Raw genomic sequence first — 23,676 nt, 5'->3', positions numbered from 1 at the left:
TGCAAATGACAACACGCAAAATCAAAACGGGACTGAACTTTGTAATGAAATGGCGATCGCGAGATGAATCCAATCCATCGCACTTGGGTAAAATGTCCAATGACCATCCATTAAAAAACAAACAACAGCACTTTGTCCACAAAAGCATTAAATCCTTGAAATATTGATATATTGTCCATTGTTTGCATCACATTTCTTCTGAGTGATCTGCTCTCCATCATTGTTCTTCAAGAAATTATGCAGTCTGAGCACTGTTTATGTTGTAAAACTGTATATGATCGTATACATTACTCTCGCAAACAAATGAGCCCGTGTTCAAAGTATAATTTTTCAAAATAGTGCAACAGTTTTAGTTATAATATCCAAGCAGTGCTGTCAGAGTTTGTGGTGTCTTGAGAGGCATATTCTCCAGCCGTTGTCATAGTAAATCTCATGAACAAAACTTTTAGTCAATGCCAAGTCGATCCAACAACGTGTTCTGTTTATCTTCCGCATGTGTGCACATGTACACAGACGCACGTCTGTTTCGACCATATAACGCACAGCAAGCCATATTATTTGATAATTGTATAAAATAATGCAGAAAAAAGCATAAACACGGCAGAGATACCAAATTCAGCGACCGGAATTAGCTGAGGTACCATGACGGCTCACAGACAGCAGCGGCAATCTACCTGTCACTCAAATGACCACGCCCTTAATTATGCAGAACTTCAAGGCTTAATATAATATAAACGTTAAATAATAAAAATAAAAAAAAAAATATTATAGATAAAAAGATAATTTATAAAAATAATTTATAAAAAAAAAAAAAAAAAAATCACCCCCTTCAGAGTTGTCATGTAGGGCAAAATTTGCTGTATAGACCAAAATTTGTACCAGGCTGTAAACATGGTTTTTTTTTTTTTTTTTTTTTTTCTGCTTTAAAGTTGGGCATTTTAACATGGGGATCAATGAGATTCTGCTCTCTTTTGGAGCCTGTCCCTAGTGGCCAGGTCATGAATTGCAGTTTAAGTCACTTCCGTATTGGCTTCAAGAGAAACTGGGGGAGGTTGCCTTTTGCTCTCTAAACTGTCATGGACAGAAGTTGGACTGGCGAAGTCTGAATCTTTACTGTTGTCCGTCAATTAGCATGCATTTGGTCCACTGATTAATAATCAACATATGAGGATGTCATACTTTGTTTCCCATGACTGTTCTTCCTCTGTAAATTAATTTGTGCTGACTTTGGCTCATAACACTGTGAGAGTGTCCCATATAACAGTGAGGATTACACAAACAGTCTGAATGTTTTCCCTGAAGTTTTAACTGAATGAATATGAATATCATTTTAGAGAAATAGGAGTAAAATGATGACGCTCATCTTACTTGAGGTTTGATTCTAGATACATGTCTTCTAGAAAAACTGTTGTATTCTACATAGAGCTGTTCATCCTCTCATGGGTGCCAGCATGTTGACGTCACATGACTAGCCTTGCCATTAAAGGATTTGTTCACTTCAAATGAAAATTAGCCCAAGCTTTACTCACCCTCAAGCCATCCTGGGTGTATATGACCTTCTTCTTTCTGATGAACACAGAGATATTTTAATAAATATCCTGACGCATCCGAGCTTTTTAATGGCAGTGAACAGAGGTCACGAGTATGAGCTGAAGAAAGTGACTCCATCCACATCCATCCATCATAAACGTACTCCGCACGGCTCCAGGGGGTTAATAAAGGCCTTCTGAAGCTAGAGATGTTCCGATACCCCTTTTCCATTCCCGATACCGATTCCGATACCTGAGCTCGGGGTATCGGCCGATACCGAGTACCGATCCGATACCTGGGTGTGTATCTGTATATATATATATATATATATATATATATATATATATATATATATATATATATATATATATATATATATATATATATATACTACTAGCCCTGTATGAATTGATAGAATTATTTATGGTGTGCTTCAGACTTATCCCTTAATAAAACAAGAACAAAAACATACAGTGAACTAGAGTATTTTTATTATCTGACATACATTTGTCAGTTATATTATTTTTTATTTTAAGTGAAAAAGAACTTCAAATGCAGCCACAAATCTAACACTGTAAACTGAAAAAGGTATATTAGTTATTACAATATAACTATAAAAACAGTGCAACAAATAAATCTAGGAATATAATTAGGCTATATAAGAAAATAATCTCTTTAAAACCTGAAGTCCAGAAACAATTTTGTTAAATAAAAATCTCACGTTTTTGACGACTGACAGCAGCTGGTCATCCAGAACAATAAACCCGACAATTTCAATTGTCGGTTATCTTTATTTGTCTTTTGAAAACTTCTCTCTTTGTTTGAATGAAGCTGGCACACTTCATCCTTCTCCATCTTAAGTGCGTCAAACGCCCGAATCGCTCAATTCGCACCGCGTCATTCACGCGAATCGCGCCGCAGGGAGTCAATTCGTGTCTTTGCATTGACTTAACATGTAAATCACTCGCGCTTATCGCTTCATTCGCGTCTGGTGTGAACGCAGCATTAGCCTTTATGTAACCATCGTGTTGCGCGGGGTGACGCGTCTTCAAATGCTTTATTAAGTTATTTGTGTTAAAGTTGCCAATACTTGTGCCACTCGAAATTGCAGCATTGCATATGAGACATGTCGCCGTTTTACTGGTCTGAAATACTGCCAAACAGCAGACATACTGCTAGCGCGTTTTCACTTCTCCGCTGCTCTAAACAGTGGTTGCTTGTGGCAACACAGCACAACTTCCTGTGTTTGCATTCTGAGCCGCGAAGAAGAATTGATTTCCGATTTGCTGCGTTAAGCAAAGATAGCGGGCACAACTAGGTATCGTTTAAGAAAATGGTATTGGATCGGTACGTGAGTTTAAATACTCGCCGATACCGATGCCAGAAATTTTTGTGGTATCGGTGGTATTTCCGATACTAGTATCGGAATCGGAACAACCCTATCTGAAGCAAAGCGTTTGTGTAAAAAAAAAAAAAAAAAAAAAAAAAAAAAAAATCTAAGTTTAAAAATCTAATATCTAGCTTCCACCAGACTGCCTTCTGTATTCAACGTATGAAGAAAGTGTAAAACTCTTGTGGTTCAAAAAACTTATGCTACATCCTACACCTTTCCTGTTCAACTTACGGAAAAAAAATGTGAAACTGACGTGATGCCAGTTTACACTTTCTTTGTAACTTGAATACGGAAGGTGGTCTAGCAGAAGCTAGATATTTTACTTCCTAATTTGTTAAATATGGAATTTAAAAAAAAAAAAAAATGTATTTATTTTTTTTTTTTTTTTTGCACAAATGCATCGCTTCACTTCAGAAGGCCTTTATTAATCCCCCGGAGTTCACGTTTATGATGGATGGATGTGGATGGGGACACTTTCTTTAGCACTCGTTGGTCCTGTTCACTGCCATTATAAAGCTCGGATGTGTCAGAATATTTATTAATATAACTCAGATTGTGTTCATCAGAAAGAAGAAAGACACATACCTTGGATGGCTTGAGGGTGAGTAAAGCTTAGGGAAATTTTCATTTGAAAGTGAACTAATCCTTTAAAGGTGGACTCAGTATTATTTCAAATACACTGTTTGGAAGTTAGTCAGGCTAATACCAACAACAAACATGTAACCAATCAGCATTAGGGGGCGTATGACGGTCGAGGAGAGAGAAGGAGCAAGAGGGAGATTTGAAAATAAGAGGAAAAAAACTGCAGAACGAGAGATGGGACACAATACAAAAGAATATCACTGCAATGAAGGTTTATGACTGGGCAAGTGCTTTAGGACCTGCGTTTTATTAGAAAAACTTTCCAGCGGTGGAGAGAGCTAAGTGGGAAGGCCTGAAAACAGATGCGGAGGCTGCTTTGATTCCTTATCATGTAAGTAACACTGGATTTGATTGTCTGGAGCTGCTATTCTGTTGGCTATTAACAGCAAACTCTTGTTTGTATGTACTCTTGTGTACTGTACGTTCATTTTTTGTGCTTCCTTGTCATTCGTTCATCGGCGCTTTATTGTTCATGAAGCATTTTGTTGCTGTGATAAACAGACATCCACTCGCATTGCGTGTACAACAGTGGCCAGGTACTGAGAGTTGAGCAGGTAAAACTCGGAGCTGGGTGGTTAGGATTGGAGTGTGAGTTTTGGAGGCGGAGCAATGAAGAGAGTGGTGGGTTTGTTTGGGTTAATTTCAAATATCAACAATGTTCAACAACGAATTTGAGAAATCGCATACAGCACCTTGAATAACAATAATGTTTACTTAAAGGTACACTATGTAACTTTTGACACTCTAGCGTTTTGCGGAAAAACATTGTTTTGGTTGTGCTTCGACTCCGTGTGACTGTGCATGAATATGACTGTTGACAATAGATAATGCTTTACAATGAACTCTGTTAGAGAGCTATATATATGGCAATTTATCTGTTCAATAAAATACCCTGTTGTTGAGTAGTAATAACACCATCTCCGCATCACTTTTACAACTTTCAAATACCTCAGTACTCGCTATCTCTGAAAAGCCAAGCCAAAGTAGCCAGAGCAACGGGGTGGTTTAAATAATTGGTTTAATAATATAATTTATTTAAAGGAATTAAATAATTAAAGTGATTAAAGGAAAAAATGAAAAAGAAATAAGAACGGTTAAAGTTCCAGGTCTGTTGTATTTATGAAATAAACTATTTGCAAATAATAATTTGTTTTTAAATATGCACACATTCACTCTTATTCGTATGTCTAATATGTGTAAAATGCTAAATGTTTTTTGTCTTGCCAAATTCAGTTATGAAAGAATCATGTAAATAATGGCATATTTTCAGTACAAAATGGTGACATTTCGTGTAGTTTGCATCACTGGATATTACTGTCGGTCACTGAACATTTCTTTCATAAAACAGAGTGTCGTTAGATGCAATGCAGTTAAACATTTAATATTTGACAGCTTTTGAATTTTTGAATTTGAACTAACAGTAAGCCCTGACTATTTTGATATGATTGATCTCACTCATTCTGACAGTGACGAGTGCTGAGGCAGACCACCCTAAAAATGTAACATTCAAAACTCAACCAAAAGTTAGAGTACAGCAGAGCAGTATTAAGAATATCAAATGTTGTGGGTGTCTACCTCAATGTCTAGGGTGGTTACGGCCCTGCATCAATGCATAAATAATTGTAGTGATTTTAAGATACACCACTTTCTTGCAAAAGTGTTTTTGAATTTATGCAATAGGCTAGTTCTTTAAACAAGAATGTTCATATTAATAGCAGTAGTTTAATTTTTGTGTGTGTGTGTGTGTGTGTGTGTATATATATATATATATATATATATATATATATATATATATATATATATATATATAATAAACGTGATTCATTAAAAAGTACAGTATTCGCTGAAGATTTTACTCCAACTCTCTGTTTACAATATGGCAGTAAAGAGGCAGTCTAGGCCTCCTGAAAGGCCCTGTTCTGAAAGACTTGAAGTGTTTGCTGTTGTCACTTGCTCTTTCTTGTGTAGATTAACAGCACTGTTTCCTCTAAGCCTGCAGAATACTGAAGTCACCCGCTGCAGAACCGATGTCGCTCGCCTAGTCTTGTTTTTCTACAGCCAAGCCAATACTGGCTCAGATAAGAGCGCAAGACGGACTGAATCATAGCAAGGCATCTCTCCTCTGATTGGCTGGAGTTCTCTAAACAGCCACAGCGAGAGGAGGCCTATGCCCGACCAGATCCTCTTAGATTCTAGAGAGTGGGGGAACAGCGCATAAACAACCCTGTATGCATTTTCAATCACATACTTGATAATATTGCTGTGCTGATAACAAACACTATTTAACTGTTTTGTAGGGCAAGTTTAACTCAAGTTTAACAAGTTTAAATTATATATATATATATATATATATATATATATAAAATTTTATCAGAACAAGTTTTCATTTAGCTGAAAACTGAAAATAAATTTGTTAATATTCCATCACACACAGTTTGTACACGTTTTTATGCAGGCTACAAATGCACATTCACAAGATCTCACAGATCGGTTTGCCAAAGTTTGCTAGGTTTGTGAAATTAGGTTATTTGTTAGATATTCAAAGACGTAAATGTTTAAATGACATAAATGTGTATTTTATTCATTTTTTAGGGTAGATGACAAAGTACTATAGTGTTTGTCTTTCTATTACTAATAATAGAAAAGCAAACACTATAATAGTTTGTCTTCTACCATTTACTTTATTTGTTTAACAATTTTTTGACAGAACTGTTAAACAGAGACTAAACTTTGGTGTTCTCAGCATTTTTAAAATATAAGTCCTACTCTGAACCGATAATAGCTCTAGCTTCTGGTTCATCCGGTTCATGCTGGTGGAAAAGGGGTATGTGTGACGCAAAGGTAAACTGAGTTGAATTTTGGTTCACTGTAATTGTAGTAGGGTCTTTTAGTTCCACTTTTTAATCACACACTTATATTGGAAGAAAGTCAAGTTGAAGTTTATTGTAATGTAATAGTTCTTGATTTCTTGATGATATTAACATTATTCAATATTTGTATTATACAAGAGTTCAATTTTTCCTTTCAACTCTCAAGCCTTCATTTGGTGGAAAACTGAATAAATATGGTGTAGTGTCCTTTAGTGTTGTCAAAAGTACCGACTTCGGTACCTATCGGTACTGAAATTTTAAAAACGTGACGCTTTGAGCGCTGTTGAGCGAATTCATAAACATCTCTGATTGGCCATTGTGTTGACACGCTCATCGGATATGCCTGTGATTGGCTACAATGATCAACGCGTGGGAGCATTTGAAAGCATACGGAAGTGTTTGAATTTGAAAGCGTTTTGAAAGTGGGAGCGGGAGCGATTGAAAGCAGGCGTCTAACAGTGGACCGATCCGCGGTAGACGCCTGCTTTCAAACGCTCCCGTGTGTATCTGTGTAAGCGCTTAGTGAAGAGATTAATTGATGACTATTTACAACGTTTTTACAGCGTTGATCATTGAAGCCTATCACAGACATATCCGATGAGCCGTGAAAACAACGGCCAATCAGAGATGTTTACGAATCCACTCAACAGCGCTCAAAGCGTCACGTTTTTAAAATTTCAGTACCGACTAGGTACTGAAGTCGGTACTTTTGACAACACTAGTGTCCTTTAGTGTCTCTCTTCTTTTTTGGGGAGTGCGTCATTGTGCTCGTACATTGGGTGGTTTTTGGCCTGTCGTGGACAGATGACTCTCAAAGCTTTTTATATTCTTCATATTATGTGAGGTGGTTAGTTCACAGCAGTGACAGAAATTAACTTATTCATTAAAGGAATAGTTCTCACAAAAATGAAAATTCTGTCATTACTCACTCACCCTCATGTCGTTCCACACCCGTAAGACCTTGGTGAACCACTGTAGTCACATGAACTGTTTTAAATATGTTTTTAGTAGCTTTCTGGGCATTGAAAAAGGGAGTGTTATTGCAGGCAATGCAGGCCTCACTGAGCCATCGGATTTTATCAAAAATATCTTAAATTGTGTTCTGAAGATGAACGAAGGTCTTATGGGTGTGGAACGAAATGAGGGTGAGTAATAAATGACATAATTTTCATTTTTGGGTGAACTAACCCTTTAAGGAGTGATATTTGCCATCTTAAATTGATTTACAGAGACATTTTTACCTTTTGTAAGAGCTTTTTTTTCTGACCTTACTGGATGTATGCATCATCTTTTATGTCAAATTCTTAAATTTAATCAATTAAATTCGAGTATGAAACTACATGCTGTTGCCAATCAAAATAAATGAGTATCAACAACTATCATTTAGAGGAAAACTTGAATAAAAACATTTTAGTGTCTCTTTGATCTGAATGGTGTAGCATTTGATTTGTAAAATAACATGAAGTGTTCGGAATGTTAAAATAAAGGGAATCTGGAATGCTTTGCATGGCAGATTTAAATTGAACAGAAAAGAGACACTATATCATGAGCAGTACTTTAGAGTATGTGTAGTAGAATACAGGCAGCATACTGCATCCCATGCAGACTATATGTTTGTGTATCACAGAAGGCCATATCTTTGTATTAATTGTGCAGCCCTGAAATCTTTCTCTTTCAAATGCCGACATATAAACCGTTGAATGACTTCCGTTTCCATCAGCGCAGATAGTGTGAGTGGGTTTGCCGCTGGGCTGTTGCAGTCAGGTAAAGAAGGGGCCCTGTGATGCCGGCAGTAAAAGCAGCATTCAAATAAGCAGCAGTACAGGCCTCTCTGCTGAGCGCAGGGGTTTTCCTCTCCCGATTTCCTCCACTGTCCTCAGCATGACTGTGCTGAATAAAATCTCTAAATTAATTTGAGCTGTGCTCCATAGAGAGCAGCGGCGCCACACTGAGTAGCAGATCTCCCCAGTGTTCATCCACACACAGCTGTGCTCATGCTCATCAACTATGAGTCAACAGCACTGCTCTCTTCTCCTCACATTCACCTCTCAGCACTGGAGAGAACAGTGCACTAAGGCACAGAACTGGGTGTTATGCCAGGATATAACATGCAATAGTAGAAATGTGTCAGCCGGTAAAGATTTTGCTATATCGTGTATATATCGATGCTGTTAACCTGAGGCATGACAAAAGATGCGCCAATACTATATTTCTCAGCCGATACCCATTTATTTAGAATATCTACTGATAGTGTTTCTTAAGGGAAAAAAAAAAAAAAAAAAACTTTCCCAAATAATGTTGCAAACTATACAGGGAACTCTCTCATTTGGTACATTAATATTAGAGGTTAAAATTAATGACAGCGCTATTATATTCAACTGATATTTATTTTCAGATATAATAATTACACTGAAATAAAAATTTAAATGTTTGTGTGCAACTCAGTTGCAAATAAGGTAGTTTTCATAAACACTTGTCTTTGTGGCAAATTTATTCAAACATACAACATTGACAGTAAACAGTAAAAGCTCCTCCTTTTTTATTTATTTATTTATTTATTTATTTTTTATCTAACTAAGGAGCTCTGAATGTTGGATAACTTCCCTAAGGTAAATGCAGCATTAAGTGACATTGTTACAAGCTGTTTTATTGAGGTCTTTCCGCGGTTGAAATACAGATTAAGTGATTACATGTCAAATGAATCATTTCAGTAAGTTGTATTGTATCTTTCAACATACCTTCTGATGTTCATACATGTTACATGTTCTATAACTTGTATTAAAGTGGAAGAAAAGACTCGTGCTTTGCATTTCCACTTGAACTGAGGTGTTACAGCGATCTGTCGCGTCACATTTATGGGTGTCAAAATGGCATTTATTGTTTGAATTTATCGTTTTGTGATAAAATGGACAACAATGTGAAAGTTGAGACTTTTAATCTTATCACAATTAACAAAGCACAAAGCTCTTTTGTTTACTGGATGGGAGATGCACAACAAATAATGTTTGGTGTAGGGAAAAACCAGACCTGGTAACCCTGGCTTGAACTACAGGGTGACACATAGGGTCAAATAGAGCCTGCTTTAACATAGCTTTTTATTTTTTTTTTTTTTTTTTTTTTACATTGTTAATGTGTTATTGTCACATTATCTTGCCCTAAATTCAACACACGGAGAGATTTTCATCACACACAGTATGAGTTGAAGTCTAAACACACTTTTCTGTCCTCCTTTTGATTGACTGGATATAATTGGCCCTGATCATAGACTGTTTTTAAACAATCGGCCGATGACCGATAGTGAAAACAATTGCTTTTATCGGACAATACCGATTATTGGCTGATACATCAGTACATTTCTAAGTGAGATGTTTCCCCAAAAAAATCAAGACCTTTTCTTGTAAAGAAAGATTTGATTTGCATCCTGGTTTGGGGGGGTGGGGCTGTGTACCCCCTCTGTCTGTTTATTACAGGGCCCGCTATGGTTGCACCAGTTGCATCGCCCTAAGGACGGCCCTTGCCTTCTAAACACGCCATGTCCTGATTGGCTAATGATCGGATCTGTTTGATCGGATCACGGTGATCGCATGTTAATGCCAAGTGTAAAAGCAGAGTCACTTCACTGTCAATATTGTGATGGGTACTGTAACTGTGATGCAGGATATTTGCTTCATTTACATGTCCATTGAATAATTAATATTAATGAGGGCTAACGGACATTGAGCAGGTATATTTGCTTATTTGCATGAGGCCCAGTTCTGTTGGTCTGTTCCACTACTGGTGGAATTTAATGAATGGTGTTTAATGAATGAATTCCTGACAATAGGATACAGTTATGTTTTGCTATTTAATCTCAGGCCTGTTTGTTTTGCTTGATGCAGGAGTCCAATGTATCTTATTATCCAGGATGCTGTGTGGTTCTCATGTATAAAACAATACGCAAAACATGAATGTCAACTAGATTCAATTGGAAAAACATGCAAACGTCCTGTTCACTGTAAAGCATTTACAATGGAAGTCTATGTTATATGTCTGTCAAAGGGATGTAATGTAAATTTTGTATTTTTGTTAAAGTATTATTGCTTTAATTATTCATGAAAAATGTTTTTACTCAGTGGTGTATAAAGTACTCAAAACATACTTGAGTAAAAGTATAGATATCTTACCAGAAAATGACTTTGGTAGAAGTTAAAGTCACAGTTTAGAATGTTACTTGAGTAAAAGTTTTAAAGTATGTGATATTTTTTTGTACTTAAGTACGAAAAGTATTTTTTTTTTTATATTAAACGTACGTAAAGTATTGAAAGTAAAAGTACAAGTAAATGTAAAATACAAAAGGAACAAAAAAAATTGGCTAAATGTTTATTTTAATTTTTAAATATAAAAAATACTAATATATTAATTATACATTGATCGTTCATGTTAATTTATAGTGCATTATAACTAATGTAAGAGACAACTTTAAAATGTTAAAATGTAAATGTTGAAATTAAAAATGAAAAATACTTTTATTAAACTTATTAAATATTACAAATGGACTCTTATTGTAAAGTGTTGCCATTTCAAATCCAAACAGTCATGCTTAAGAATTACCATCTTTACACACAAAGGCATAGCATAGGTTTATTATATGTATACTTTAACACATTATTTGCCTTTATTTTAGAAAACTTGATGATTATCTAATCAAAATGTGTTACAGTGCCGATAAAAAAAAAAAAGGAATTGAAATTGAATATATTTCTGATTTGTTATGTTTTTGTCGCTGCATGATGAGAAAACAGTTTAAATATGCAACTTGCTGGATAATGAATGCATAACAGTGAACAAATGGATATAAACTAATGCAAATGAATGGTAACAATCGTAACATTAAACAGTTGGTGTTTTTGTCACATTGTTTTAACCACTTGAGGTACTACTAATATTAGGATCCTCTCAGCCTTGACGGCAAACATACTACTGTTCTCCACGCCGCAGCATCTAGTCAACAAACTAATTACTTTATAATGATATGAAAACATGTACTGTAGTGTACACGGCATAACATGCCATTTTGTTGTCCGTTTTAAATCCGTTTTTAAAGTTTCCCGCTCTGTGCAGTGCGCAGCCTCATGTCACGTGTCAAAACAAACTCTTCGAGGCATCAGTGTTGGTTTTTATTTCACCTCTAGAGGTCGCTCTCGTACTGTATAATGACAGCGCACTCTTCTCAGCTGCTCCAGCAACGGACGCAACCCGGAAAATAAGATCAGCCGCGGTTGTGCGAGTACTTGTTTGCAATGGTTTGCTTGTAGTCTGTGTTCTTCCAACTTTATTTTGTAGCAAGTAACGAAAATGCTTTGGAAAAATGTATCGGAGTAAAAGTATACATTTTATTTAGGAAATGTAGTGGAGTAAAAGTAAAAGTTGACAGAAATATGAAAACTCAAGTAAAGTACAGATTCTCCCAAAAAATACTTAAGTACTGTAACAAAGTATTATTACTTCGTTACATTACACCACTGTTTTTACTTGAAATGTAAGGTTGTCTAAATCGTCTGTCTAGCGGGCCTACTGGCGACACATTACTGATAGTACTCCTTTTGTTGGAGTTTGCTGAATGTAAATAGTACTTTACCAATGTTTATGAAATGACCAGATTCACTTTTTTTATTTCCTTATTTTACACTGGTCATGAAAAAGTCTAAGTTTTGTAGGTGTTTCTTTCACACCAGGGTCATAGTAACACATGTAATGTATGTGTTTGTGTCTTTGTACAGAATGTCATCAGAGGATAAGAGTCTGGAGCCCTCTGAGCAAGGACCATCTCCTCCCCTGAGCAGTGCTGGGGCCACGCCCTCAGGGAGCCCGGCCCCCTCAGATAGACGCCCGCGGGGCCGGCCACGCAAGGATGCTTCCTCTGTCGCACCCACACCCAAGTCCAAAAGAAAGTAAGAACATCTCCTGCTCCCATGTGAAGGTGTCTGCGTATGATGACATGCCTTGAGAGCTGACCTTCTTTCTGCTTTGCATTTTACTCTGTTGTTTAAAGTAGGAAATGAGAATATTATAACTATGACAAATTACTGACATGTTTATTATATTGAAAGGCTTGATGAATGAAACCATTGATTCTTAGACAATCTGCTTTGTTAGTCATGTTGTTTAGTACTTTGTCATAGTATTATTCCATTAATTGGCAGAACTGAAGGTTATCATTTGCCCAGAAATTGGATTGAATCAACAAGTATTAACACCAGGAACTATCATGATATTTATGGTGATTTATGAGGCTAGTTAATACTGTCGTGTGATTATGATGAACTGATTATCTTTCCTGCCCCCTGCGCTCCCCCCTCCCCCCTTTTTTCAGTATTAAAGTATTAGCCAGTTTTACAGCTTATCTCCTAAACTCCCCTATGCCTATTTAAACTATTCATTAAGTACTTTGAATTATTTAATCACTTTCTATTAAGAAACTTTCTGGAAAATTCATGTGTATTAGGGTCAGATGTATGTTAAAGGGGTAGTTGATTATGATTTAACTTTTTTTAACTTTAGTTAGTGTGTAATGTTGCTGTTTGAGCATTAACAACATCTGCAAAGTTACAACGCTTAAAGTTCAATGCAAAGGGAGATATTTTCTTTTAAAGAATTTGCTCTTTAAGGACTACAACAAATGGCTGGTAGGGACTACAACAAGCTTCTTCCTTGGTTAGTGACATCACTAACCCTAAAAGTTACATAATCCCTGCCCCCAACAAAGGAGGTGAGGCTATGTTGGCCAGCTTTGTTGTTGTTGAACAACTGAAGCGTGAGCTGTTAAAGCTCCGCCCTCTTTTGGAAAGCGGGACGGGAGCAACAGCTCATTTGCATTTAAAGGGACAAACACAAAAATGGCATGTTTTTGCTCACACACAAATAGGGAGAAATTTGACAAGCTATAATAAATGATCTATGGGGTATTTTGAGCTGAAACTTTCTGGGGACACCAGAAACTTAAATAACATCTTGTAAAAGGGGCTTTATAGGTCCCTTTTAAGGGCCAGGGAGTGTGTTGGTTAACACAGGATGTAGGACTGCAAGATTTGGAAAAAGAAAATTCTGATAAAAATTGCAATTGCAATTTAAAAAAAATAAAAAAATAAAAAAATGCAGGCTGGCTGTGTTTGTTCATAGGGCTGTAAAATTTGGCCAACACTTTGTGAGTATTAGTATATGTGAGTAGCTATTATTATTGTAAAATATGAAAATGAATAAACAAATAATGAAATATTACCATTTTATTCAAATGTAGTATATATCATAGTCAATATACAGTTTTATAAAAATCTAACAATAATAATAATATTTTTACATTGCAACTGTAAAATTATAGCCTGGATGCCAGCCGAACTTAGCCCCGCCCACAACATTTTTAGGTCGGGAAGTTCGGTCTGGACTCGATCCGTAGAGGAGTAATTATGCCCGAACAGAAACTGTTCGGACCAATCACATTTGTCAGGGCGATGATTGACAGATTATCACCAGAAACGTAATCAGCCACGTCATCAAAGAGCGCTTGGGTTGAATTAGTTTACAACAATGATGGCTGTTGTTGAAGAACTGAGATGTGTAGATTCCGCCATCGCGTCCGTTATAAAAGATATCGACAGTGCATTAATTGGCAAGTACTCCGTGTATACTTAAATTCTTTTTACAACACCAGCAAAGATTGTTTACGCTCATCTTCTACTAGTTCCAGCATGTGTGCAGTTTGAGTTCTATTGGCAACTATGCGTCGCTCAACATACATCACTTACTCTGTAGCTCTGATTGGTTGTAGGTCTATCCAATTGAGGTCTTTCCTGGATCGGTTGAAATACGCCCCCATAATCAAAGCCCAATGGAGCAGTATCAGACTCATATTCTGACTAGAATTGAGTATGACCTCGTCAGGCTAGTAAAATTACATTAGTAATATTTATGTCTGTCTTAATCAGTTTTCATTTTCAAACTTTAAATCTTCAAACTTTGATTTTGATAGAAAACTGCAGGGAGCCCTTAATGGTTCACTTTTGTTGATAAGTGCTGCTTATTACTAGAATGGGAAGATGATTGGTGCATGTTGTGTTCCCAAATGCACATTAAAGCGACCCAAACTCTGAACAGATGCAGAGATGAGTTCATGTGGAGCAGTATTTACTGTGAACCGAGCCAGTCTGAGATGCTGCAAAAACATTTAATTAAATTGCAGCCTTTGCGATTTGATGATCGCAATTAGCCATATCGTAATTTTGGTTTTATTTTGAAATTTTATATTTGTGCAGCCCTACCAGTATGTATGCATGTATTTGTGCGTGTGTGTGTGTCTGTTTTGAGAGGGCTGTGTTCTGCTGAAGTATTCTGCTGCACCTGGAAGAGGCTTTCAAGTATGTCGATGTGCATTAGTGTGGAAGAGCTCTGTGAGGCACATGAGGAGATGCTGCTCAGAAGGACGACATTTTCTTTTTGCCAAGTTGATTTTGGCTCCAAAGTATATCTCCTCTTTCACAGCATGGGGTGAACAAAAGGGAAAATATTAGACTGGCTGTAATTCCAAATGACACTCTGTCTACACCGGATGTGAGTGATGACACACAACGACTGTAGATTTTTCTCATTATAATTAAAGCTGGAGTCAGTAACTTTTTTTTTTTTGGTTAAAAATAATCCAAAATCAGTTTTTGAGCAAGTACATAACCAGCCAGTGTTCAAAACTATCTTCTTACCTTAGCCCAATTCACAACGGTAAGCTTGTAATGTTTTCTAATTCGAGTGGTACTGGTAGGTTTCCATGGGAAATTCGAGCATGCCTCTGTTCGTCTTTGTGTCATTACGTCACACCTGTTTACATCAGCACTTCTCAAAGTCCGGACTCCGGTCCGGATCCGGACCCGGAGGGAATTCAATCCGGACCCGCCTCCATTTCGTATTTCAACAGCATAATTGTGTGTAAGGGATTAAAAAATGTGGATTTCCTACTTTGATAAACGCATGTCAAAATCATTTGTTTAGTGTTTTATGTCTTTTTGGAGATGGTCCGAAATTAAAGCAAAGGCAAGATATTTAAAGTTTTCCTCCGTGATTCAGTTGCCATGACAACGAGTCATGCGCGACGCGACACTTCACGCGCAATAAGCGTTTGAATGGGTGTGGAGCAGTGGTTCTCAACCTGCGGCCCGGCACAAATGTAAATGCGGCCCGCGATATGCCGACCATAATAATAATAATAATAATAATAATAATAATAATAATAATAATAATAATAATAAAAATTAGCATACAATTTATTTTTATTTTAAAATTTAAATTAAAGTGAATTATTAAAAAAATATAAATGAGCTATAATGCTTTATTTGTCATATAAAATAATTTTGGTGAGCATTTATTATTTTCAGACATCAGGCAATGTAGGCTAATGACGCAATCACTCAGTTAACGAAACACAAGTGCGCGCTTAGGAAGAATTCAAACAGTAGCCATTAATTTTGCTAAATTTAAGCCTCAAAATGGTCAAATTTGTTATTAAAGGAGAAAAACTAAATGTGGAAGATAAAATGAAGGAACACATGCAAACAAGAAGAGTCGCAGCATCAGCAGCAAAGGTAAGAAGAATGGAAGAATCAGTTTGCTGTTAGGCCTAATGAGCGAGATGGGCAGCCTTCCTGTTTGCTCTGTAGTAAAGTAGACCTACTTGACAAGCAAAACCTACAATTTCAAAAGACTGAACTGTGAATTCGATGTGTTTGTTTGATGTATTTTAAATCAGTAAAAATAACCACATCAGCGCACCCGCGGCTGGATGAGTCCAACTCTGCGCGCGCTCGCGGATCCGATGCTGCGCGAGGGATTGCGACATGACATAATGCTTGATATCGTCATTGTAATTAGCCTACAGTGCGCTCAGTGTTGTTTGTAAAAAGAGCTGAGTAACATTTGCTTATTAAGGCGTTTATGTGATTGTTTGGTGACTATTGCGATGATGTTGAAGAGAGTCATAAAGTCATACAGAATTAAATAGCAACTTAAAGTGATTGTATATACAGTTTGTGTGTTCATTGAGCATTACTGATTATTATTGTAAAGCTAATGTCAGTAAGTTAGTTTTTATTTGTTATTTATTGTGTGCAACATCTTGGTATAATAATAGTATTATCTGCTAATACCATAACATTAAATCTGATTAGTTTGCATTGGTGACGTCATATGTAAATTATATGCGGACCGTGAGACTTGCACTTGGACCATTGTGCGGCCCACTGGGAAAAAAGTTTGAGAACCACTGGTTTACATAAAGAAGGAATCCCAGCTAGTAGGCTATATCGCATGCACAGTCTATGGTGAGGATGCTGTAGGTGGCGGATCATTTATAGCCTTTTCTCACAGCAGCTGGTATAATGAAACTTATCATTTTGATGGCAGATTGTATGTTATGACAAATGGACAATTAGAGATTAGACTACAGAAATTTAAATTTACCGGTAAAGCTAATACACACCAAGTACAAACCCGATTCCAAAAAAGTTGGGACACTGTACAAATTGTGAATAAAAACAGAATGCAATGATGTGGAAGTTTCAAATTTCAATATTTTATTCAGAATACAACATAGAAGACATGTTTAAACTGAGAAAATGTATCATTTTAAGGGAAAAATAAGTTGATTTTAAATTTCATGGCATCAATACATCTCAAAAAAGTTGGGACAAGGCCTTGGTTACCGCTGTGTGGCATCCCCTCTTTTTATAACAGTCTGCAAAGGTCTGGGGACTGAGGAGACAAGTTGCTCAAGTTTAGGAATAGGAATGTTGTCCCATTCTTGTCTAATACAGGCTTCTAGTTGCTCAGCTGTCTTAGGTCTTCTTCGACGCATCTTCCTCTTTATGATGCGCCAAATGTTTTCTGTGGGTGAAAGAACTGGTCTGCAGGCTGGCCATTTCAGTACCCAGATCCTTCGTCTACGCAGCCATGATGTTGTAATTGATGCAGTATGTGGTCTGGCATTGTCATGTTGGAAAATGCAAGGTCTTCCCTGAAAGAGATGACGTCTGGATGGGAGCATATGTTGTTCTAGAACTTGGATATACCTTTCAGCATTGATGGTGCCTTTCCAGATGTGTAAGCTGCCCATGCCACACACACTCATGCAACCCCATACCATCAGAGATGCAGGCTTCTGAACTGAGCGCTGATAACAACTTGGGTTGTCCTTGTCCTCTTTAGTCCGGTTGACATGGCGTCCCAGTTTTCCAAAAAGAACTTCAAATTTTGATTCGTAGGTCACATAGGGCTGTCGCGATAACCGCAATTTCGTAATACCGCGCTTTTGACGAGCCAACCGCAGAACACTGCAAAAACCGCAGCAACCGCGATATTTGCATGTTTTCTATTTTTGAAAGGCTATGTCCTTCTCGTTTTACACTTCATACACATGTACTAAATATTAAATAAGGTAACAATGATAGCATAATGTGTACCATGGTGATTTGTAAAGAGGCAGATGTGCACTAAACAAGCCTAAACAGACAGTGAATGTGAGAGAGATCGACTGAGCGCGTGCGATTACCTGCGTCTGTCCTTCAGGCCGAGACATATATTCGTGAAAAAAAGTTGTCGTGTCCAAGGATAGCGAAATCTCTGCCTTAGCATCGAAGCATTACTGGTCAGCTGAGCCTTATAAAGTGGCGCTCAACGTTAAAATGATTTCAACAGCTTGTTTCATTTCATCTCTCTGAATGAATCTGCGTTTTTGAACGTGCAGTTGAATGAACGGTTTAAAGACTCAAAGACAGTCCCTTGCCGCCACCTTGTGTCACAACAATGTAACTGCACTGAGTGACAGCCCGTCTAGAACGCGCAGAGATGAGTAACGTTAGTTCTGCTTGCCTTATACTCGTGAAATATCAGCAGAAAGTCTTGTTTAGTCAGATTCGAGGATCGAAACTAACTATTATACATACAACAATAGCTCTACCATCTTATTGTCAGGTTTATGTTCTGTTTTGTAGACCCTTATTTTGACATTCTCTTTACTTCAATGCTCTATTTAGTTTCGTTATTGAATATGACCTCTCTCTCTCTCTCTCTCTCTCTCTCTCTATATATATATATATATATATATATATATATATATATATATATATATATATATATATATATGGCGGTAATACCGCATATCGCGCTATTGAGCCACTCAAAAATACCGCAAGGGAAATTCCTTAACCGCGACAGCCCTAAGGTCACGGGCATCCAGTATGGTTTTTCCGGCCTTGACCCTTACGCACAGAGATTCCAGATTCTCTGAATCTTTGGATGATATTATGCACTGTAGATGATGATAACTTCAAACTCTTTTAAAATTTTCTCTGAGAAACTCCTTTCTGATATTGCTCCACTATTTTTCACCGCAGCATTGGGGGAATTGGTGATCCTCTGCCCATCTTGACTTCTGAGAGACACTGCCACTCTGAGAGGCTCTTTTTATACCCAATCATGTTGCCAATTGACCTAATAAGTTGCAAATTGGTCCTCCAGCTGTTCCTTATATGTACATTTAACTTTTCCGGCCTCTTATTGCTACCTGTCCCAACTTTTTTGGAATGTATAGCTCTCATGAAATCCAAAATGAGCCAATATTTGGCTTGACATTTCAAAATGTCTCACTTTCAACATTTGATATGTTATCTATATTCTATTGTGAATAAAATATAGGTTTATGAGATTTATAAATTATTGCATTCCTTTTTTATTCAGAATTTGTACAGTGTCCCAACTTTTTTGGAATCGGGTTTGTACACATAAACACGTAATGCTGATGTTGTTAACGTTAACAATTTGAGAATGAAGTTCAACAATAATAATAATTTGCACGGTTTGATGTGATATGAGCTTACGATTTATTGTAATGCTTTTCTTTTCTCAGTTGGTCAGAACAAAAGTGGCAGATTTGTTAATTGTTCAGATGACATTTTCTGGTGACAATTCTTATTTTAGTCATACTTCCAAGACTACAATATGTGATTCTGATGTACCTTCACAGTATCCACCGGTGCGGTGACTGACAGCCACGCATTCTCCTCAAAACATCAGATTCATCCGCGTTGAGGAGCCGTGCCGACACACAACCCACTTAAAGATAACAGTTCCGCAAATAACTGCAATTGCAGGTTTCGAACAGAGATGATGACAAAGAGGCAAAACTTACGGTCTGCAGCTTCAACAGAGGCGTCTACAATGAAAATAGTGTTGTCACGGTACCAAAATTCCAGTAGTCGGTACCGATACCATGAACGTTTTACGGTTCTCGGTACCAATTTCGGTACCACGGTAAAATCTATTGGAACTATTTTACTATTTTATATAGCCTATTTTAAAAACATTAAATATAATTTGGAGTGTGTGTGTTTGTGTGTGTATATATAGGCTACCTCAATGAAATACATTTTGAAATATAAAAAAAATAAAAATAAAAATAATTAAATGCTCAAACATCCATTGTGTACCATTGAAAAAAACCAGCATATGCTGGCAAGGTAGGTTTTTGAAGCTGTATGCTGGTCAAATGCTGGTCCTAAACTGGTCCTGCTGGTCCATACTAGTCCTAAGCTGGTCCTGGACCAGCATAAACCAGCTCAAACCACCATACCAGCTTCAAAACCTACTTTACCAGCATATGCTCATTTTTTCAACAGGGGTAACAGACGTGCGTGTTTATTTTAGCTATTCCGTCAGAGAAACAACACACTACAGCCTGTAAAACTATTGAATAAATATCGGTAAATAATGGTAACCTAAATAATAAGAAAGTTAAATATTATTTCAAAAAGCATTCGTTTTTTATTTCCACACAAAGACGCGTCATATAGCCAAAGTCCCGTTATTACTTTGATATAGCCGCTTTGCGCTTTGAGAGGGATGTGGGACACGAGCAGGAAAGAGACCATTTCTCTTTAATAATATCTTCGTTATCTCCTGATGTTACAAACAACTGACACTTGTTGTAAAAGGTCTGAAGAGCGTGTTTTATCCTCCGCAGGGGCAAGACATTCAGGCTATGTTTGATTTAGCGCTGCCAGAGAAAACTAAAGTAAAAATCATTGGTGTGTGAAACGCGCTGTACAAATAAACTTGACACGCCTTATGAAGTCTAATAACAAGCACAAACTCTGTTAAATAGAAACTGACGTGCAAGCAAAAAGGTTTCTGTCCTACGGTGTCTACTTTAACACAGTAAATAATGCGAATAGCCTATAATAGGCCTAAATGCGAACGAAAGAAACGTTATAATCCCCTGCGTGAGTGAAGATTTGGGAAAAGAAACAGATTCCATGTTCAGTGGAATAACTAATGGAATATTGTTAAATTCTCTGCTAATCAGGTGACCAGATCGCGATTCGCAAAACAGAATACGAAGCTTAAATGTATGGACTCACGCACCTCTCTTATGCGGCATTAACCAAAATGTTTACATGGCTGCGATGTCACATTTAATTGCTAACCTATTATTTCTTTTGTAAACAAAGCTTTGTGCTTCACTCGTGTCATACTCAAGTAAATACTAGCACAGCCCTATTAGTGGGTACCGAATATACCCGGATTCTCGATACTACCGGTACTACAGAAATGCTGATATCGTCACATTTTCAAAATTTCAGTACCGACTTGGTACCGAAGTACCGGTACTTCTGACAACACTAAATGAAAGCGGCTGATGTGGCGAGTCATCAGTTCATGGACGCCCTTGTTCTTTTTCTGATGATCTGCACAGCTAATCTGCCATTTTATTTCTGCCGTTTTTCTGTAAAAACCCAATAGTTCACTCAAAATCTTCACTACAAATGTCACTCAAAAACCATCCAACATTCTTGCTTCTGTACAGCACAAAAGGAGAAAATTTGAAGGCCATTTTCCACACAGTTACACTGAATAGGGACAATCTTTCAAGCTTCCAAAAAGGACACGTCATAAATGTTGTGTGAGCCCAAGTCTTCTGAATCCATATGTGTGAGAAACATAACGTAGGAGTTATTTTTTTGTGGATTTAAATTGGATTTAAAAAAACTTGCCTTTGCTTTGAAGTGTTTTCTATAGAGTTCTATAGAGGTTGTACTGTACATGGTCATGCTGACACTGTGGAGATGACTATCATTGAAGTGATTCTTTCTTAAACAGCCTCTCATGAAGCACACAGCATGTTGCTGAACAAGGCAAATTCTGTTTATTACATTCCGATAGTAATGCCATGAGCATCATAATTCTCTTAAAATATTAAAATACATTAAACTTTATTTGTTTAAGAGTCATTTAGTGAGGGTGTTTGGTGAGTTTCAATCCTGTGATGGGAATACGGGGCCTCCACTATGAGATCAAGTGTTGGCCGACAAATAAACAGTGCAGATATAGGGCAGATTAGTGAGGTACCTGATACTGCAGGTACAGCCCTCTGTGGACCTACACGCCATGTTCACACCATGAATGTTGTGTCTCAATGCACAAACCTCACTCAATTGAGATCTCAGTTTCAAAGTGATTGTACAATTGTCTGAACTGGCTGAAAGGAAAGTCTTTCAGTTAAAGGGGAAGTGTCTGTTTTCGGCAGCATAACAACATGACTGGTTTCAAAATTGGCTGCTTTTATACAAGTTTCCCCAAAACACTTTCCCTGTCTGACAGATGGGTATGTATAAAGGTCATGTGGGCAATTTGTTTTTTAAATTCTACTTGTCCCTGTTTAATATGCAGAAACGACACCAAGTCAACTATTGTCATAGGTAGGTTGATTCCTGAGTAAGATGTAAACAGAAGTGTGTGTGTCTCTGTGTGTGTGTGTGTGTGGTTAGACTAACTAGCTGAATTTGCAGTTGCATCTCCATGCTTGATTGTGAAGATCTGTCTGACTCATTGGGTTACCACTAAGAGCTTGTTTGACCACCACAGTCTGTTCACTGACATGTTTAAGTGGTTCTTTGAAAATAAGCTGCTAGGTGGGTCAAATGTGAGGCTACTCTGAATGTTATATTTGTATGTAAATGAATAAATATACATAAAGGTAGAAGTTGGTTGATTGATTCTTGGCAGTGCTAGTGAAATGCCCGCTGCGTTTTATCTAATCTGGTGTCTGAGGTTAAAATGAAGTTTTGTTTATACTGATGTGATTGGGTTGAAACATACTGATATGGCTTCCTGTATTAAAAAAAAAAAAAAAAAAAAAAAAAAAAAAATGTTTGTCAGGCATTTTTCATGATTGCAAATGAAGAGTATGGTTGCTTTACTTTTTAGGCATGTTTTCCATAAGTCAACTTTTTGCTGTACTGATTACTGTTATTTTGACACGTGTCTGATATGATTTTAGATCCTGACAAGTTTTAAAAAGCTGCTGACATCAAAGATAAGGTGTCAGATTTGTTCTTGTTTTTCAGTTAAAAACACTTGCCTCCAATTTATCTCTAATTCAGGCCCAGACAGATTCGGCAGACTTCTTTTGCATTTTCTTTGCTGATTTGGATGAAAACTGTGGGGAATTGTTCAACGTGTTCAAAATATTTGACAAGCAAAAATGCAAGGATGTGTAGAAGTTGTGAATGATGGGTGTTTGAATTCTGGGGATTTCTCTTGAGCACAGATTCTGTGTGGGCCTGTATTTGAGGTAGTTTGCTTGCTTTAAAGTGACTTGAGCCTGTTGTTGATATCACTTCCTGCATGTTTACCAAGGTGTTGGCTGTTATAGCGTGAATGTAAGGAATTGTGTTTTTTTTTTTTTCCTCCAAAGCTCTTAACACTCCATATTTCAAAACATTTTCAAACCTGCGCTAAACATTTTGCAGGTTTTTGTTATCTTCTCAGACTCCTTTGGGACCGTTTTAAATGCTAGACACTTCAGTAAGTCAATAATTCTGAACTGTGTAAGCATGATTGCGGTGTGAGGAAATGGTTAAAGTGTCTGTGGGGAGGCAGCAGCGCTGTTATGAAGGGGGTGTGCCGCGTTTCAGCCATTCAGTCCGGCCCGGGTTTTAGGCTCCGCCTTTCTGAGCTGGAACTACTTGCACTGTAAGCTTTTTTTTTCCCCTCTCTGCTTCCCTTTTGCTCTCTCTTTCTGGCACTCTCTCACTCTTTCTCGTACACTCTCTCGTGCTTTCTCCTGCTGTTCACCAGTGTGCCGTGACTGTGGCCATGAGTTCTTGGGGGAAGGAAAATCTGAAATGATATTCACACAATTTACTTTCATTTAAAATGCATCAAATG

General features: G+C 37.2%; 1 protein-coding gene across 1 annotated transcript in view; it reads left to right on the top strand.

Annotated features, from left to right (window-relative positions):
• kmt2ca (lysine (K)-specific methyltransferase 2Ca) overlaps nucleotides 1–23,676 on the top strand; it is a 181,276-nt gene that overhangs the window by 16,974 nt on the left and 140,626 nt on the right. The window contains 1 exon segment of the mRNA XM_048173990.1: nucleotides 12,195–12,365. Within this exon segment, the coding sequence (XP_048029947.1) occupies nucleotides 12,196–12,365 (170 nt within the window). The 5' untranslated portion in view covers nucleotide 12,195.

This window comes from Megalobrama amblycephala, linkage group LG22, assembly GCF_018812025.1.
Source record: "Megalobrama amblycephala isolate DHTTF-2021 linkage group LG22, ASM1881202v1, whole genome shotgun sequence".
NCBI classification, from domain to species: Eukaryota; Metazoa; Chordata; class Actinopteri; order Cypriniformes; family Xenocyprididae; genus Megalobrama; species Megalobrama amblycephala.
The sequence above is the reverse complement of the archived record's forward strand: the minus strand, read 5'-3'. Positions and strand labels throughout refer to the sequence as shown.